Source organism: Heterodontus francisci, chromosome 15 (assembly GCF_036365525.1).
Source record: "Heterodontus francisci isolate sHetFra1 chromosome 15, sHetFra1.hap1, whole genome shotgun sequence".
In the NCBI taxonomy this organism is placed as follows: domain Eukaryota; kingdom Metazoa; phylum Chordata; class Chondrichthyes; order Heterodontiformes; family Heterodontidae; genus Heterodontus; species Heterodontus francisci.
The window spans coordinates 96,126,922-96,146,366 of NC_090385.1; the positions used below are offsets into that span (position 1 = coordinate 96,126,922).

Consider the following 19,445-nt stretch of genomic DNA (forward strand, 5'->3'; position numbering starts at 1 on the left):
TACCAATTTCAATGATGGAGCTTTCACAACTCTCTGGGGTAGACAATTCCAAAGATTCACAACCCTCTGAGTAAAGACATTTCTCCTCATTTCAGTCCTAAAATGATCTACCTCTTAACCTGAGGCTGTGCTCCCATGTTCTAGATTCCTCAACCAGAGGAAACAGCCTCTGTGTCTACCCTGTCAAGTTCCTTCAGAATCTTGTCTGTTTCAAAACAAAAACAAAGAACAAAGATAATTACAGCACAGGAACAGGCCCTTCGGCCCTCCAAGCCTGCGCCGATCCAGATCCTCTCTCTAAACATGTCGCCTATTTTCTAAGCTTCTGTATCTCTTTTCTTCCTGCCCATTCATGTATCTGTCTAGATACATCTTAAAAGACTCCATCGTGCCCGCATCTACCACCTCCGCTGGCAATGCGTTCCAGGTGCCCACCACCCTCTGCGTAAAGAACTTTCCACGCATATCCCCCCTAAACTTTTCCCCTTTCACTTTGAACTCGTGTCCTCTCGTAATTGAAACCCCCACTCTGGGAAAAAGCTTCTTGCTATCCACCCTGTCTATACCTCTCATGATTTTGTACACCTCAATCAGGTCCCCCCTCAACCTCCGTCTTTCTAATGAAAATAATCCTAATCTACTCAACCTCTCTTCATAGCTAGCGCCCTCCATACCAGGCAACATCCTGGTGAACCTCCTCTGCACCCTCTCCAAAGCATCCACATCCTTTTGATAATGTGGCGACCAGAACTGTACGCAGTATTCCAAATGTGGCCGAACCAAAGTCCTATACAACTGTAACATGACCTGCCAACTCTTGTACTCAATGCCCCGTCCAATGAAGGAAAGCATGCCGTATGCCTTCTTGACCACTCTATTTACCTGCGTTGCCACCTTCAGGGAACAGTGGACCTGAACACCCAAATCTCTCTGGACATCAATTTTCCCCAGGACTTTTCCATTTACTGTATAGTTCACTCTTGAATTGGATCTTCCAAAATGCATCACCTCGCATTTGCCCTGATTGAACTCCATCTGCCATTTCTCTGCCCAACTCTCCAATCTATCTATATTCTGCTGTATTCTCTGACAGTCCCCTTCACTATCTGCTACTCCACCAATCTTAGTGTTGTCTGCAAACTTGCTAATCAGTCCACCTATACTTTCCTCCAAATCATTAATGTATATCACAAACAACAGTGGTCCCAGCACGGATCCCTGTGGAACACCACTGGTCACACGTCTCCATTTTGAGAAACTCCCTTCTGCTGCTACTCTCTGTCTCCTGTTGCCCAGCCAGTTCTTTATCCATCTAGCAAGTACACCTTGGACCCCAAGCGCCTTCACTTTCTCCATCAGCCTGCCATGGGGAACCTTATCAAACGCCTTACTGAAGACCATGTATATGACATCGACAGCCCTTCCGTCATCAATCAACTTTGTCACTTCCTCAAAGAATTCTATTAAGTTGGTAAGACATGACCTTCCCTGCACAAAACCATGTTGCCTATCACTGATGAGCCCATTTTCTTCCAAATGGGAATAGATCCTATCCCTCAGTATCTTCTCCAGCAGCTTCCCTACCACTGACGTCAGGCTCACCGGTCTATAATTACCTGGATTATCCCTTCTTAAACAAGGGGACAACATTAGCAATTCTCCAGTCCTCCGGGACCTCACCCGTGTTTAAGGATGCTGCAAAGATATCTGTTAAGGCCCCAGCTATTTCCTCTCTCGCTTCCCTCAGTAACCTGGGATAGATCCCATCCGGACCTGGGGACTTGTCCACCTTAATGCCCTTTAGAATACCCAACACTTCCTCCCTCCTTATGCCGGCTTGACCTAGAGTAATCAAACATCTGTTCCTAACCTCAACATCCGTCATGTCCCTCTCCTCGGTGAATACCGATGCAAAGTACTCGTTTAGAATCTCACCCATTTTCTCTGAGTCCAAGCATAACATTCCTCCTTTGTCCTTTAGTGGGCCAATCCTTTCTCTAGATACCCTCTTTCTCCTTATATATGAATAAAAGGCTTTGGGATTTTCCTTAACCCTGTTTGCTAAAGATATTTCATGACCCCTTTTAGCCCTCTTAATTCCTCGTTTCAGATTGGTCCTACATTCCCGATATTCTTTCAAAGCTTCATCTTTCATCAGCCGCCTAGACCTTATGTATGCTTCCTTCAATGGGATCATGTCTCATTTTTCTGAACTACATTGAGTTTAGGTACAATTTACTCAGCCTCTCATTACAGGACAACTCTCTCATCCCAGGAACCAATCTAATGAACCTTTGCTGTACTGCCTCCAATGCAAGTTTATCCTTTCTTAAATATGGAGACCAAAACTGCACACAGTACTCCAGGTGTGATCTCACCAAAGCCTGTAAAATTGCAGAAAAACATCCTTATTGTTGTACTCCCATCCTCTTGCAATGAAGGCCAACATGCCATTTGCCATCCTAATTGCTTGATGTGCCTGGAACCATAGAATGCTTACAACACAGAAGTAAGCCATTCGGCCCGTCGTGTCTGAGCTTGCTCTCTGGAAGAGCAACTCAGCTCGTCTCAATTTTTCGCCTTTTCCCTGTAGACCTGCAAATCTTTTCTCTTTCGATAATTATCCAATTCCCTCTTGAAGTCATGATTCAATCTGTCTCTCCCTCACACTCTCAGGCAGTGCATTCCAGATTCTAACCACTTGCTGCAGAAGGAAGTTTTCCTCATGTCATCTCTGTTCCTTTTGCCAATTACTTTAAATCGGGGTTCTCAACCCTTCCGACAATGGGAATAGTTTCTCCCTATCGACTCTGTCCAGACCCCTCATGACTTATCAAATCAAATCTCCTCTCAGCCTTCTCGTCTCTAAGGAGAACAGTCCCAGCTCCAGCTTCACCTATCTACCCATGTAACTGAAGTCTCTCATCCCTGGAATCATTCTTGTAAATCTCTTCTACACTCTCTCTGATGTCTTCACATCCTTCCTGATGTTTGGTGCCCAGAATTTGACATAATACTCCAGTTGCAGCTGAATACCATCTCCTGGGAAACTCCACTATATACCTTCCTCCATTCATCAGGTTTGTAACTATTCTTTGCAACTCTTAATCTAATACTCACCTTCCCTTCCCTGGTAAGACACAAATGGATCTGTCTTGCAGAGTTTTTTTTCACTGGGATGTACTTTTGGTGAACATTGTTTCCTCAAATGGTTCCCACTGTATATTTACCGCTGCACCTTTTAGTCTATTTACCCAAACAACCTTAACCAGCTCTCCTCTCACACCTTTGTTCAAATTTAAGATTTTTGTTAGGGACTGGAGTATGGCAATTTCAAACTTAACAAGGATTATGATGATTTTTTTCCCCAGAGGATCTTTTATTGTGAGATTACTAATTAAAGCTGCCTCATTGAACATTACTAGATCTAAGATAGCTTTATCCCTAATTGGTTCCATCACATATTTTCCAAGAAACTGTCCTCAAAGCATTCGACAAACTGATCTTCCAGACTATCTTTAACAGTTTGATTCATCCACTCTATCCACCTCTGGATCTGTGTGGTGACTCGATTATGGTGAGAATGGCAGACTGCCACTGGATGTAGACATTGTGATTGCTGCCATTCACTGACATAATGGTTGCACAGCAACTACACATTCAGGGAGTCGATCCCTTTGCATTTGTTGTGCTTCTTCCCGTTGACATGTGGGACACACAGAGTCACGTGTATGCAGTTGATGCCTCCCTGAGAATCATTGGGAATTCCTTACCCTGGCAAAGTCACAGGTCTGCTAATCCTGCTTCTCTCTGGTTAGAGAGAAAATGATAAACTCTCCTTTCATTGCATACATGGCCTCCGCCACCTCTCGGACGCAGCAATGGAAGACGAATTGCAATATGTTTACAATGTTGTCTGCTCCCACCTAAATGATCTGGTCTTGTACAAGTTGTGAATGATAGTGAGCTTGATGGCCATGTTAGCCTAAGACGCTATTTGACATCATGATCTACCTACTGTAAAAGCTCCGAGCGCATACACAGCACGCCCACGTTAGCATCCTCCCCATATGGGGTGCCATGTGGACCATACCGGATGTGGCCAAAGTGCTGTGCCAGGCATTTTGAGGGCCTCTGGCCTCGTAGCACCACTTCCAACAGAGCTATGAAGCTGAAGTTTGTAGCATAAATGGATTCATTGCATCTGTCTTCATTAGAGGAGGAGATGCTGCTCAGGTAGCCGCAAAGGAGGAGGAAGTAGTGATATTGAATCAGATACAAATAGATAGAGGAGATAAAGAGGTTACATGGTCCAGATGGGATGCATCCTAGGTTACTGAAGGAAGCAAGGGTGGAAATTGCAGACGTTCTGGTCACAATCATCCAATCTTTCTTCAAGATGGAGTTGGTACTGGAAGACTGGAAGATTGCAAATATTACACTACTGTTTAAAAATGGAGAGAAGGATAAACACAGCAGCTACAAGCCAGTGAGTCTGAAGTCGGTGGTGGGGAAACTTTTAGAGACAATAAGCCAGGACAAAATTAATTGGCATTTGGATAACTATAGCCTCATAAATGAAAGTCAGTATGGGTTTGTTAAAGGCAATTAATATTTGAGTAACTTGATATAGTTGATTGAAGTAACACAGATGGTACTGCACTTGATGTGTGTATGCACATTCAGAAAAGTGTTTGACAAGATAACATATAACAGACTTGTTAACAAAATTAAAGCCCGTGGGATTAAAGGGACAGTGGGACTGTGAATACAAAAAGGACAGAATGCAGAAAGTGGTGAATGTTTGTTTTTCAGACTGGATGTAGTGTGGTGTCCCCAGGGGCAGTATTAGAACCACTGCTCTTCTTAAATGCAGTAATTATCTGGACTTGTACAGACAGGGCATAATTACAAAGTTTGCAGATGTCACAAAACTGGGAAATGTTGGGAACAATGAGGAGGACAGGAATCGAATTCAGGAGGACATAGACCAGGAAAATGGGCAGATTCATGACAGATGAAATTAATGAGAGAATTGTGAAGTGGTACATTTTGAATGAGGAGATGCAATATGAATGAAATGATACAATTTTAACAAGGGTACAGAACAAAGAGACCTGGAGGTGTTTGTATAAAAATCTTTGACGTTTTAAAAGCTGTTTAAAAAACATATGGGGAGTAATTTTCACCGAATAGGTTAGGTGGTAAACAGACAGGGTGGAATCTTCCGGTCCCACAGAGGTGGGCTTGGAGGCAGGACAGGGAGCAAAATTTGAAGCTTGCGCATTGAGTTGGTAGTGATGAATAGCCAATTAGATGAATTAAGGGACCCATTGGGGACGGGTTACTGACATCGCTGGGATCTCTCGCTGTGTTGGGAGGCTGATAGTAGCTGGGGACATTTTCTTTGTAGCAGGTAGGAGGACCATCAGGGCCTCCTGTCACTGGACCCATAAATGAGCCACAAAAGTGCAAAGTTCACAGCCTCGGCCATAACCCTTCCTGTGCAAGGGTTTTCACTCCATACGAATGGCCTGACGAGTTGTGGGCCTTTTGTTTTCTCCAAATATAATCAGGTGTCAATGGGTGCCTCCATTTTGAGATGCCCTCGTGCTTCCCTACCAGCCTTCCCTGTGCCCACCTCTGCCAGTGGAGCTGCTATCTTTATAGTGCTGCGGGCTCTCCTATTGGACCTCCTGCCTTGGGAACTCACCTGTCATCCTTAATTGGACGGCGGACATAATCTGTTGATTGGCCGCCACCCGGAAGATTCCCTCTATCAGCGCACCTCTGACACCTGAGCAAATTTTCCTCCCAGAAGTCTCTGAGGATTACACTGTAAAAGTGTAAGTGCTTTGCTACTCCAACCTATTTGAGTCACTAGGAGAAAGGGAGTGTTTGATCATCAGCATCTTGCTAGAGGTCCCCCTTGGTCTGGATGAGGAATGAGATGAAGCCAGGTAGAGCAACACGGTGGACAGGAGCATTGCTTACCCCTGCAGGGTCCTTACCCCCTACGGTTACAGGACATCCCTCCTCCTCTCCACCTCCTCCACCAGGATCTCCAGTGCCGCATGTGCTAATCTGTTCTTGCCTCTTCCTTGGTCCCTGAGTCATCCTGCAACATGCAGCTGTGTGCCAGTCAGAGCACTGCACACTTGCTGTGGAAGTGGGTGCAAGGAGCCCCTATATACACACTCCACAAAAATTGTGTCTAATCAGCAATTCGGAGCAAAACCTGCAGTTTCTGGTTAGCACCTGCAGGCAAAGACAAACCATGATAATCATCAATTAGTTCGAAAATTGCGTGTTAAATCCAAACAGGCATTTCATATTTGCGCAGCACCTATTTAGCACCTGTTTTCAACCTTTGACCAAAGAGCTGGCACAGGCAGGATGGGCCGAATGGCCTCCTTTTGTGCTGTATCATTCCACAAATACATTTTGAGATTGAGCTTAGGCATCACGTGAAAAATATGGCCCAGTCTCTGAAGACGTGGCTTTGGCAGTGAGGTTAAGCCCTGTTCAGAAACTCTTGGTCAGCAACTGAATGATGGAAGAAATTTAATAACTTTACAAGGAGAGCCAAAGTAAGAGAGTTAAGTCACGATATGAACTGAATCAAACTGAAAAGCATGGACCAGATTTTGCTGGATCAGGACATCTAAGTGGAAACTTGATAAGCACTTGAGGGAGAAAGGAGTAGAAGGATATACATACAAGTGTATGAATTAAGAGCAGGTGTAGGCCACTCGGCCCCTCGAGCCTGCTCCGTCATTCAATCAGATCATGGCTGATCTGATTGTAACCTCACCTCCATATTCTTGCCAACCCCAATAACCTTTCATCCCCTTGCTGATCAAGAATCTATCTACCTCTGTCTTTAATACATTCAAAGACTCTGCTTCCACTGCCTTTTGAGGAAGAGAATTCCAAAGACTCACGACCCTTTGAGAGAAAACATTTCTTCTCATCTCTGTCTTAAATGGGTGACCACCTTATTTTTAAACAGTGACCCCTAGTTCTAGATTTGCCGACAAGAGGAAACATCCTTTCCACATCGACCCTGTAAAGACCCCTCAGAATCTTATATGTTTCAATCAAGTCACGTCTTACTCTTCTAAACTCCAGTAGATACAAGCCCAGCTTGTCCAATCTTTCCTCATAAGACAACCCGCTCATTCTAGGTGTTAGTCTTGTAAACCTTCTCTCAACTGCTTCCAACGTATTTACATCCTTCCTTAAGTACGCTGAGCAATACTGCACACAGTACTCCAGATGTCCTGTACAACTGAAGCATAATCTCCCTACTTTTGTATTCAATTCCCCTCGCAATAAATGATAACATTCTATTAGCTTTCCTAATTACTTAGTGTACCTGCATACTAACATTTTGCGATTTATGTCTAGGATGCCCCGATCCCTCTGCATCTCACCGCTCTGCATTCTCACACCATTTAGATAATATGCTTCTTTTTTATTCTTTCTGCCAAAATGGACAATTTCACATTTTCCCACATTATCCTCCATTTGCCAGATCTTTGCCCATTCACTTAACCTATCTATTATCCCTTTGTAACCTCCTTATGTCCTCTTCACAACCTACTTTCCTACCTATCGTGTCATCATCAAATTTAACAATCATGCCTTCGGTCCCTTCATCTAGGTCATTGATATAAATTGTAAAAAGCACTGATACCAGTGGCGCACCAGAAGATGACCCATTTATGCCGACTCTCTGTTTCCTGTTAGCTAGCCAATCTTCTATCCATGCCAAAATGTTACCCCCTACACCATGAGATTTTATTTTCCGCAGTAACCTTTGATGTGGCACCTTATGAAATACCTTCTGGAAATCTAAGTACAGTACATCCACCAGTTCCCCTTTATCCACAGCACACGTTACTTCTTCAATGAACTCCAATAAATTGGTGAAACATGATTTCCCTTTCACAAAACCATGTTGACTCTGCCTGATTACCTTGAATTTTTCTAAGCGCCCTGCTATAATGTCTCTAATAGCTTCTAACTTTTTCTCTCTGATAGATGTTAAGCTAACTGGCCTGCAGTTTCCTGCTTTCTGTCTCCCTCCCTCTTTGAATAAAGGAGTTACATCTGCTGATAGGGAGAGGAGGCTCTTGCGGAGCATAAACAAGAGCAGAGTACAGTTGGGCCGAAAGATCTGTGTCTTTGCTGTCTTCTTTGGCCTCCGTATCTCGAGAGACAATGGGTAAGCGCCTGGAGGTGGTCAGTGGTGTGTGGAGCAGCGCCTGGAGTGGTGATAAAGGGCAATTCTAGAGTGACAGTCTCTTCCACAGGTGCTGCAGAAACAATTGTTTGTCGGGGCTGTTACACAGTTGGCTCTCCCCTTGCGCTTCTGTCTTTTTTCCTGCCAACTGCTAAGTCTCTTCGACTCGCCACACTTTAGCCCCGCCTTTATGGCTGCCCGCCAGCTCTGGCGAATGCTGGCAACTGACTCCCACGACTTGTGATCAATGTCACAGGACTTCATGTCGTGTTTGCAGACGTCTTTAAAGCGGCGACATGGACGGCCGGTGGGTCTGATACCAGTGGCGAGCTCGCTGTACAATGTGTCTTTGGGGATCCTGCCATCTTCCATGCGGCTCACATGGCCAAGCCATCTCAAACGCCACTAACTCAGTCGTGTGTATAAGCTGGGGGTGTTGGCCGCCTCGAGGACTTCTGTGTTGGAGATACGGTCCTGCCACCAGATGCCAATTATTCTCCGGAGACAGCGAAGATGGAATGAATTGAGACGTCGCTCTTGGCTGACATACGTTGTCCAGGCCTCGCTGCCATAGAGCAAGGTACTGAGGACACAGGCTTGATACACTCGGACTTTTGTGTTCCGTGTCAGTGCGCCATTTTCCCACACTCCCTTGGCCAGTCTGGACATAGCAGTGGAAGCCTTTCCCATGCGCTTGTTGATTTCTGCATCGAGAGACAGGTTACTGGTGATAGTTGAGCCTAGGTAGGTGATCTCTTGAACCACTTCCAGAGCGTGGTCGCCAATATTGATGGATGGAGCATTTCTGAAGTCCTGTCCCATGATGTTCGTTTTCTTGAGGCTGATGGTTAGGCCAAATTCATTGCAGGATAGGAAAGGGGTCTGATGAGGTGCCGTTTATGTTGAATTGTGCCTTTCATATTGTCATGGAATGAGGTGATGATACTTAGTAGCTTTGGTGGACATCCAATCTTATCTAGTAGTCTGAAGAGACCACGTCTGCTGACGAGGTCAAAGGCTTTGGTGAGATCAATGAAAGCAATGTAGAGGGGCATCTGTTGTTCGCGGCATTTCTCCTGTATCTGATGAAGGGAGAACAGCATGTCAATGGTCGATCTCTCTGCATGAAAGCCACACTGTGCCTCAGGGTAGACGCGCTCGGCCAGCTTCTGGAGCCTGTTCAAAGCAACTCGAGCAAAGGCTTTCCCCACTATGCTGAGCAGGGAGATTCCACGGTAGCTGTTGCAGTCACTGCGGTCACCTTTGTTTTTATAGAGGGTGATGATATTGGCATCGCGCATGTCCTGACGTACTGCTCCCTCGTCCCAGCACAGGCAAAGCAGTTCATGTAGCGCTGAGAGTATAGCAGGCTTGGCAGTCTTGATTATTTCAGGGGTAATGCTGTCCTTCCCAGAGGCTTTTCCGCTGGCTAGAGAATCTTTGCTGCAAACTCCATGTAACTCTATGGGCTGGATTTTCTGGGGCCCCCCTGGATGGGTGCTGGGCGTTAGAAGGCCCGTCTCTATCCTGTCACCAAGCAACGCCTCTTTTTGCCATCGCTGGGATCTAACCAGCGGTGGGGAGGGGTGCCTCTGCCCTGCAGCGAGGACACCTTGTAAAATGAGGCGCGCTCTCTGCGGGCTTGTGAGGGTTCCCTCCTCACGGACAATCTGTGGCTCACGGAGGGCCCCGGTTGGGAAGCAATGCCCCTCCCAGGACCCCACTCCCCTGGGCTTTACGACCACCCCCCAGCACCCTTACTGGCATCTTCCAGAATGGCCCCAGCAACCCCGCCTCACTTACCTGAGGTCCGGGGTTCCAGTGCTGGTCCTGGGTCCAAGGCCTCTGCAGTACCGACAGTGGCCATCGTTCCTGGTGGTGCTGCCGATACTGCTGAGCTTCTGGACCTGTGATTGGTTGGCAGATCTTGGAGGCGGGATCCTGGTCTTTAAAGGGACGGGGATCCTGGTGCGGAACACTTCACCTTCAAAACACTGGAAGATCACTCCAGTGGGGGAGGAGGGTGTACAAGAAAAGGCTGAGGCAAGGCTCCCCAGCCTTCTCGGCCTGCACTGGGAGCCTCACCTCTTTCACAAAATGCAGCCCGATGAGTCTTTCTGCTCCTCCACATTTCCTAGCTTCCACATTTGGAAAATACACTGATCTCTCTTGCTTAGGTCTAAAGTGGATCAGGTCCAATTTTCCCACTTTGAACTCTGCCACAGTTTTGCTCACTTGCTAAGCCTGTCGATGTCCCTTTACAAATTGTTGCTCCCATTCACACAATTTGCTGTGCCACATAACTTTGTGTTGTCATCAAACTTGGATATATGGCTCCGTATCCCTACATCTAAGTTATTTATAAATATAATGAAAAGCTGAGGTCCCAGGACAGATCCCTATGGAACACTATTTAAGAAGGATGGAGAGAGAAAACAGGGAACTACAGACCTGTTCGCAGACCTGTTAGACTTACATCAGTAGTTGGGAAAATGCTAGAATCTATTCAAAAGAATGTGATAAATGGACACATGGATAATAATGATCTGATAGGGCATAGTCAACATGGATTTGTGAATGGGAAATCATGTTTGACAAACCTGTTGGAGTTTTTTGAGGCTGTTACTAACAGAATTGATAGAAAGGGGAGTCGATGGACATAGTATACGTGGACTTTCAGAAGGCTTTTGATAAAGTCCCCAACAGGAGGTTGGTTAGCAAAATTAAAGCACATGGGATAGGAGGTAACATACTGTCATGGATTAAGGATTGGTTAATAGGCAGAAAACAGAAATTAGGAATAAATGGTTCATTCTCAGGTTGGCAGGCTGTGACTAGTGGGATACCGCAGGGATCAGTACTTCAGGGCCTCAGCTGTTCACATTATATATCAATGATTTGGATGTGGGAACCAAATGTAACATTTCCAAGTTCACGGATGACACAAACTAGGGGGAATGTGTGCTGTGAGGAAGATGCAAAGCGGCTTCAAGGGGATTTTGACGGACTTAGTGAGCAGGCCAGATCATGGCAGATGAATATAATGTGGAAAAATGTGAGGTTATCCACTTTGGTAGTGGGAGCAGATGTGCAGAGTATTTCTTAAACGGTAAGAGATTAGAAAGTGTAGGTGTACAAATGGGACCTGGTTGTCTCATCAATTACTCAGTGAAAGCTAAGATGTAGGTGCAGCAAGCAATTAGGAAGGCTAATGGCATTGTTACGACCGGGTGAGGCAGGGATAGCAGGCTCCCCTCTTGCCCCTATCCTGGTTTGGCCGTAACAGGGTTTATTTTTTTAAAACACTGTGTTTTTATCTTACCACCTCAGTGAGTCTTTGCCCACTGCTCTCTAATTGTAATTGCAAATGGTCCAATCGGATTGGTTTTCTTAAGTTTAAATAAGAAGGAAGTAAGTTTATTCGCCTCATCACTCTAACACGGCTAAAATAGCTAAAATACGCAATGCAACCACGCTAGCATGCTTATGAGATAAACACACATACAAATAGACACAGAGGGAGAGAAAGAATTGCAGGGGGGTGGGTGTTGAAGTAGGGTTGGCAATAAATGGAATTCAGTTACTGTCTTTTGTTTTTGCTGTAAAGTCCTTGGTTGAAGTTCAGGTCTTGTGGTTCTCGCCAGGGCCCAGTGCAAAATTTCCAACTTGCTTCTGTGGTACCGGAAGGCCGAAAAGGTGCTCTGTCTAAAGGCTGGTGCTGTCACCATGGCTTTCCTGGGATTTTGCTGGGATCTCCTTTGAGTTCAGTTGCAGTCTCAAAAACCTTTCTGTGAGGCACAATTCAAACAGTCCCCAGTCTGGTCAGCAGGTAAGTCATGTGACCATCTCTTTGTTTGAAACAGCATTTTCTGGGAGGGTTGCTGATTGTCAAAGTTCTCCAGTGACACTTGGTGGGGTGTGAAGTTCAGGCTCTGACAGTGACAAAGAATGTTGATTATCATGATTGCCCAGATCAATCTTGTTAATTGAATCCGTGAGCACTCTCATTGTCTCTTTATTCAACTGTCTCTCCGAATGCAAATGTGCAAACATGCTTTCAGCTTTTCAACTCTGTGGTCTTTTTTAAACAAGTTATGTGCAATGTCCATTAAAAAAAAATGTTTCAGTAGTGTCCCATATGATGAAACTAATATGTTTCAATTTGGCAGGTGTGGTCTCTGTCACATCTCCACCGCTTGGTCAATTATATGTGACATTAGGGGAGCATTTCATTATAAATTAGAAGGAAGAGAAAATACAGGAAAACACACATGCATTTCTCATTCATTTTCATTCATTCATAAATCTTAAAATTGTTTCAGCCTGTCCTTCCTTTGTAGCAGTGATGCCTGGACCTGCCCCTTTTTCGTTGAGGTGAGTCTGAGATAGCTATGTGTTGCCCAAGGGGTTTAAAGTTTCTTCACTATCAGTCTGTAATAGGTTAGGAATGGGAATCCCAATAAATATGTGATTTTTGGGGAGGTTTGGGGTTTGTACATTTCCATGATTGTCTCGGGTGCCTTTATTCCTGTTGGGGTCTGCAGGGGAATGGTTAGATTTAATTAGCTCAGGTTTGGAGTTCTGATCATGGGAGTCGGCAGTGGCTGGATCCACTCTGATCTCACTTTCAGTGCTCTGGTGAGTCATGCAAATGCTGTTGGTTCCCTTTTCTCCTGTCAGTGGGAATGAATTCTTTGCTAATCCACCCCTTGTTTTCTGGGACATTCCTGCATGCAAGTATTTGTCCGGATTCTACTGTACACCCCTGCAGCACTTTGACTAGGTGAGGCATCACCCTATCGGTTTCTCTGCCCGTCTGAGGACTTTCTTTGGCCCTGCAGATCTCTGCAAATGCTATTAGCAACCCTGGTAGGGTGCTTCAGTTGTCTCCATTTACATAGGAGGATGTGGGGTCTAGTTTGTCTAACCTTTTGGAGTTGGCTGACCAGACAGTAGGGGTTTTTATTTTCCAATCCTCTCGGACCTTCTTTAACCTGTCCTCTTTGTCCTTTTCTTCCCCCTTTCCTGTTTAACTTTTTGCCAGCCCTGCGCATGTCTGTCCTATTTTGTTCCCGACAGGGGTCCATTACAATTCTGGAGGATTTCCAAAAGGCTGCGTCCACTGACAATGCTACCACTAGGTGGTGCTGCAGTGGTACATGCGCAAATGCAGCATGTGCCACTAAACCGTCACAGGCTGCGACTTCAGGCAGCTGCCAGGACTAAAGATGGCGCTGCTAAAATAATCACAGGAAGGCAACCTAACCTAAGCACATGGCAGCACAATGGCCGGAGGGAGAGAATGAGCGAGCGAATGGGTCGGGGGGGAGCGGAGTGGGCCAGGGATGGGGGGTTTAGTGGAGCTGGCCGGGCATGGGGGGGAGCAGAGCAGAGCGGAGCGCAGCGGGCCAGGGACCAGGGGGAACGGAGCGGGCCGGGGATGGTGGGGGGGGGGGGGGGGGAACGGTGGGGGAGCGAGCGGGCCAGGGGCGGGGAATGGAGTGGCCGGAGAGGGCAGCAAGGTGGGGGGAGCAGAGCGGGCGGAAAGAGTGGAGTGGCCGGAGAGAGCAGCGAGGGGGCGTGGGGTGAGGAGCGGAGCGACCGGAAAGCGCATCCACAGAGGCCGACCAGGCGCGTTGCCAGAAGATGTCGACGTCAAGCGATGATGTCATCGGCGCATACTCTAACCAGTCCTGGCAAGTTGGAACGTAGTGCACGTGCAGAGAGCAGGAGCATGTGCGAACCTTGGCGCAGACTGATGATGTCAGTGGCCGGCTGTGTTGTCAGGAATCACTTTGTTTCCAAAAAGTCAATACAGGATATAGGAGTGCAGATGTCACTACAGGTTGGGGTTTCCTCTCAACCTGGCACATGTGCAACTCCTACAGTACTCCACCACATCTTTGTGGATTTTGGCCAATCAAGCTGCTGTCTTATGCGGGCTTTGGTTTGTCATATACGACATTTACAGCCACTGTAATCTCATGGGCCATTAATAATATTTCTTTCTAGTACCTCTGCGGCACCACTAACTGGTGAACTGCTGCTCACTTCTTGCCCTCGTATTTCCTTATCAGTACCTCATTCTTTAAATAGTAGCAATCAGGGACTCCCTCTGCTTCACTTTCAGACTGGGCAGCCTGTGCTAACTCTCACAATACTGGGTCAGCTCACTGAGCCTCAGCTAGGAAAGATCCATTTAATTCATTCCCTGGGTCCTCTAACTTTCCAAAGAAAGTTTCAGACAGACATACCACATGGTCATCTGTCTGCAGTGTCAATTCAGTCTCCTCTGGGGAGCTGATTTAATCATGGTCTTCGATAGAGACAAAGAATGGTGATTATCATGATTGCCCAGATCAGTCTTGTTAATTGAATCTGTGAGCATTCCCATTGTCTCTCTATTCAACTGTCTCTCAGAATGCAAATGTGCAAACATGCTTTCAACTCTTCAACTCTGTGGTCTTTGGCTATTGCAAAAAGTTATGTTCAATGACCAGTAAAAAAAAAATGTTTCATTAGTGTTCCACAGGACAAAATTAATATGTTTCCATTTGGCAGGTGTGATTTCCGTCACAGTATGTCAGCCTTTAATGAAAGAGGATTTGAGTACAGGAGTAGTGAAGTCTTGCTTCAATTGTCTCGAACCTTAGTTAGACCTCACTTGGAGTACTGTGTGCAGTTTTGGTGCCCTTATCTTAAGAACGATATTATTTCCATAGACGGTGTGCAATGAAGGTTCACCAGACTTGTTCCTGGGGTGGCCGGACTGTCCTATGAAGAGAGATTGGGGAAATTGGGCCTGTATTCTCTAGAGTTTTGAAGAATAAGAGGTGATCTCATTGAAACCTACAAAATACTTAAAGGGATAGAGAGGATAGATGCAGGTAAGATGTTTCCCCTACTTGGGGAGTGTAGAACCAGGGGACACAATTTCAAAATAAGGGGGAAGCCATTTAGGACCGAGATGAGGAGAAATTTCTTTACTCAGAGTGTTGTGAATCTTTGGAATTCTCTACCCGGGGGGTTGTGGAAGCTCAGTCAGTCATATGTTTAAATCAGAGATTGAAAGATTTCTAAACACCAATAACATAAAGAGATATGGGGCTAGTGTGGGAAAAAGGCCTTGAAGTGGATGATCAACCATGATCCGGCCAATAATGAGGCATATTAATTTTGTCATATGAACATTGATTTGAAAACTGTTGTCGAAGTGAAGAAAGGACTTGTTTAAAAAAATCAACAGGCCCTTGGCTATTAACCAATTTAACCCACAATGGACTTTGAGCACCAGACATTGAAGGTGAGGGAGCTCAAATTTCAGGATGACTGCTGGGATGGCCGAATATACAAACAGACGTGGTCAGACCAGCTGGTCAAATGACTAGCCTGTTTGGCAACCTGGTTTTTCTGAATTGTACAAACAGTTTGAACTCAAGAGTGTCTGTTTGCTCCTGGACTGAAAAGACATCTCCTATCTGTCTGCTCCCATCTCTTTCTCACGGGACTTCAAATCCACTGAAGACACATGAACCCCAAGAGAGAAAAGTCTCCAACATCGAACAAGGTTTAAGAAGAATACGAGGCCCCAACTTATTGTAAGATCTACCTCCAATCAAGGACTCTATAGTGAGCTCGAAGAACCGTAACAACAACTCTTCAGATATTGCCTCAAACTTTTCCACGATATTTCTTCTGCTCTTTTCTGTCTCTATTTGCATGTGAGTATCGCATATGCATGCGAGCGTGGATGTTAACCGAATTAGAATTCAAGTTTAAGTTTAATAAATTTCAACCTTTCTTCTTTAAACTTAAGATAACCTTTTTGTACTGGTTTCTTTGCCTTATAATTGGAAAACAGTGAACAAGGATTCACCAAGAGGGAGCTAAAAACACGGTGTTTTTAAAATTAAACCCTATTATGGTAAGACCAGGTGAAGGCTGAGAGTGAACCCTCGACATCTTTCTCACCTGGTCATAACACTCTGTTCCTAAGACATCACTAGTAACATCCTGCCAAATTAAGCTCATACCCATTATCCCTACTCTCTGTCTCCTACTTCCTAGCCAATTCCCTATCAGTGTCAATAGGTTGCCTCCAATTCCATGTGCTCTTAATTTTGATAGTAGTCTATTTTATAGAACCTTATCAACTGCCTTCAGGAAGTCCATATAAATAATATTCATAGACTATCCCTTATCTACCACATTAGTTACCTCCTCAAAAAAATCAAATGATTCATTATACATGACTTATCCTTTACAAATCCAAACTGACTTTCTCTGATCAGTTCATGTTTATCCAAGTCACTCTGTCCCTAATAACAGATTATTCCAGTAACTTCTCCACAACAGATATTGGATTAATGGGCCTATAATTATCTCTTTTATCCTCCTTATATAATGGAGTGTCATTTGCAATTTTACAGTCATTGGAAGAATTCCTTAATCAAAAGAGATTTGGAAGATGATGGGAAGATCATCTGTAATTTCCTCATCTACTTCAGTTACTCCTCTGAGTTGGAAAGCACTCGGTCGTGGACACTTGTCTATTTCAAATCTCATTATTTTCTCCATTATCTTTTTTTTCTATATTAAACAGAGTAAGTTCCTCCCCTTGATTTATTTTTGCTTTCCTGACATTTTTGATATGTTATCCTGTATCATGAAGATCAGTAAAAAGTTAATATTTAGGAAGTCAGTCATTTCCTGATTTTCAATTATAATGTCATTAATGAACAATGAATGTACAAATTGCAGCAATTTTGTGAAACTCACAGGGAAGTGAAGCACGAGATGCCATTTTCATGAAGCTAATGATGGAGTGATGATAACCAGCAGCAACTTGTGATGATTCGCAATTCATGGGGTAGTTCCATCTCGCTACAAGTTGCTGGCTGATTTGTACATTAATAACATCGTATGTTGTTCAGTCACCATTATTTTTACAATAAAATCTGGCTCCATGTTTTCCATTTCCAGTCAGCTTGCCCTCTCTGTGTCCACATCAGGTGCTACTTCCCTGAAATTGAGGAGGAAACACGAGAGTCTTCACATCCCATTGCTTCCCTCACAGTCTGACTCAGTGAAGATGTGAAAAAACTCCACTTGGTATTTTCTAGCTTCCTGCATCTGTTCTCACTCTGATTAAGTATGATTACTCACACCAGTCTTGTATGTTATCTGATAGCAAATAAAGTGCCTCCACTCACACTCTCTACTTTCCCCTGAAAGGAGAAAAAGAAACACAACAAAGATCAAGAAGTGTCATCGGGGGAGGAGTCACAAGCCTCTGATCTCTCTCCCTTTCTAAGAACAAAGTTTTGGAATCGCTGGACAGTCACACGGAGCAAGCAGCGAGAGACAGAGAAGGAGGATGGGAAGTGCCAGCTCCAGGTTGGTCAAGAAACTCCTCGTATTGTGTCTGTTCAGTTCCTTCTTCCTTTTTCATTTATCTAAGTTTAAGACGAAGTTAAGTTTAAGATTAAAAATGGCAGGAGATCTCAGACCCGTGTTATGCTCCTCTTGCTCAATGTGGGAGCTCAGGGACACGGCTGATGTCCCTGACTCCTTCACGTGCGGGAAGTGTGTCCAGCTGCACCTCTTGTTAGACCGCATGACGGCTCTGGAGCTGCGGATGGACTCACTTTGGAGTATCCGCGATGCTGAGGAGGTAGTGGATAGCACGTTTAGCGAATTGGTCACACCGCAGATTAGGATTGCTGAGGGAGAAAGGGAATGGGTGACCAAAAGGCAGAGAAAGAGCAGGAAGGCAGCGCAGGTGTCCCCTGCGGTCATCTCCCTCCAAAACAGGCATACCGTTTTGGATACTGTTGAGGGAGATGGCTCACCAGGGGAAGGCAGCAGTAGCCAGGTTCATGGCACCGTGGCTGGCTCTGCTGTTCAGAAGCTGGGAAAAAGAGTGGAAGGGGTATAGCCACAGGGGATTCGATTGTAAGGGGAGTAGATAGGCGGTTCTGTGGTCGAAAATGAGACTCCCGAATGGTATGTTGCCTCCCAGGTGCACGGGTCAGGGATGTCTCAGATCGGCTGCAGAACATTCTGAAGGGGGAGGGTGAACAGCCAGTTGTCGTTGTGCACATAGGCACCAATGATATTGGTAAAAAACGGGATGAGGTCCTACAAGCAGAATTTAGGGAGTTAGGAGCCAACTTAAAAAGTAGGACCTCAGAGGTAGTAATCTCAGGATTGCTACCATTGCCACGTGATAGTCAGAGTAGAAATGAAAGAATAGTCAGGATGAATGCGTGGCTTGAGAGATGGTGCAGGAGGGAGGGGTTCAGATTTTTGGGACATTGGGACCGGTTCTGGGGGAGGTGGGACTATTACAAATTGGATGGTCTACACCTGGGCCGGACTGGAACCAATGTCCTTGGGGGTGCTTTTGCTAACGCTGTTGGGGAGGGTTTAAACTAATGTGGCAGGGGGATGGGAACCAAATGAGGAGGTCAGTGGACAGTAAGGAGGCAGTAACTAAAGACTGTAAGGAACTAGATAATGAAGTCAGCGTGACTAAGGGAAAGAGTAGGCAGGGAGCAGATGATGAACGCAAAGGGACTGGTGGTCTGAGGTGCATTTGTTTTAATGCAAGAAGTGTAGTAGGTAAGGCAGATGAACTTAGGGCTTGGAGTAGTACCTGGGAGTATGATGTTATTGCTATTACTGAGAATTGGTTGAGGGAAGGGCATGATTGGCAACTAAATATCCCAGGATATCGATGCTTCAGGCGGGATAGAGAGGGAGGTAAAAGGGCTGGTCAAAGAGGATATCACAGCTGTGCTGAAAGAGGGCACTAGGGAGGACTCGAACAGTGAGGCAATATGGGCAGAACTCAGAAATAGGAAGGGTGCGGTAACAATGTTGGGGCTGTACTACAGGCCTCCCAACAGCGAGCGTGAGATAGAGGTACAAATATGTAAACAGATTATGGAAAGATGTAGGAGCAACAGCGTGGTGGTGATAGGAGACTTTAATTTTCCCAACATTGACTGGGATTCACTTAGTGTTAGAGGTCTAGATGGAGCAGAATTTGTAAGGAGCATCCAGGAGGGTTTTCTAGAGCAGTATGTAAATAGTCCAACTCGGGAAGGGGCCATACTGGACCTGGTGTTGGGGAATGAGCCCGGCCAGGTGGTTGAAGTTTCAGTAGGGGACTACTTTGGGAATAGTGATCACA

General features: G+C 45.4%; 1 protein-coding gene across 4 annotated transcripts in view; it reads left to right on the plus strand.

The window, feature by feature from the left end:
• LOC137377812 (interferon-inducible GTPase 5-like) overlaps positions 1–19,445 on the plus strand; it is a 31,633-nt gene that overhangs the window by 5,507 nt on the left and 6,681 nt on the right. For 3 of the 4 annotated variants that reach the window (XM_068047887.1, XM_068047888.1, XM_068047886.1), the window contains one exon: positions 17,483–17,644. The exons of the other annotated variant lie outside the window; for it this stretch is intronic. In XM_068047887.1, coding sequence (XP_067903988.1) covers positions 17,625–17,644 — 20 coding nt within the window. In that variant the 5' untranslated portion in view covers positions 17,483–17,624. The remainder of the gene's footprint in view (positions 1–17,482; positions 17,645–19,445) is intronic. 4 annotated transcript variants of the gene reach the window in all.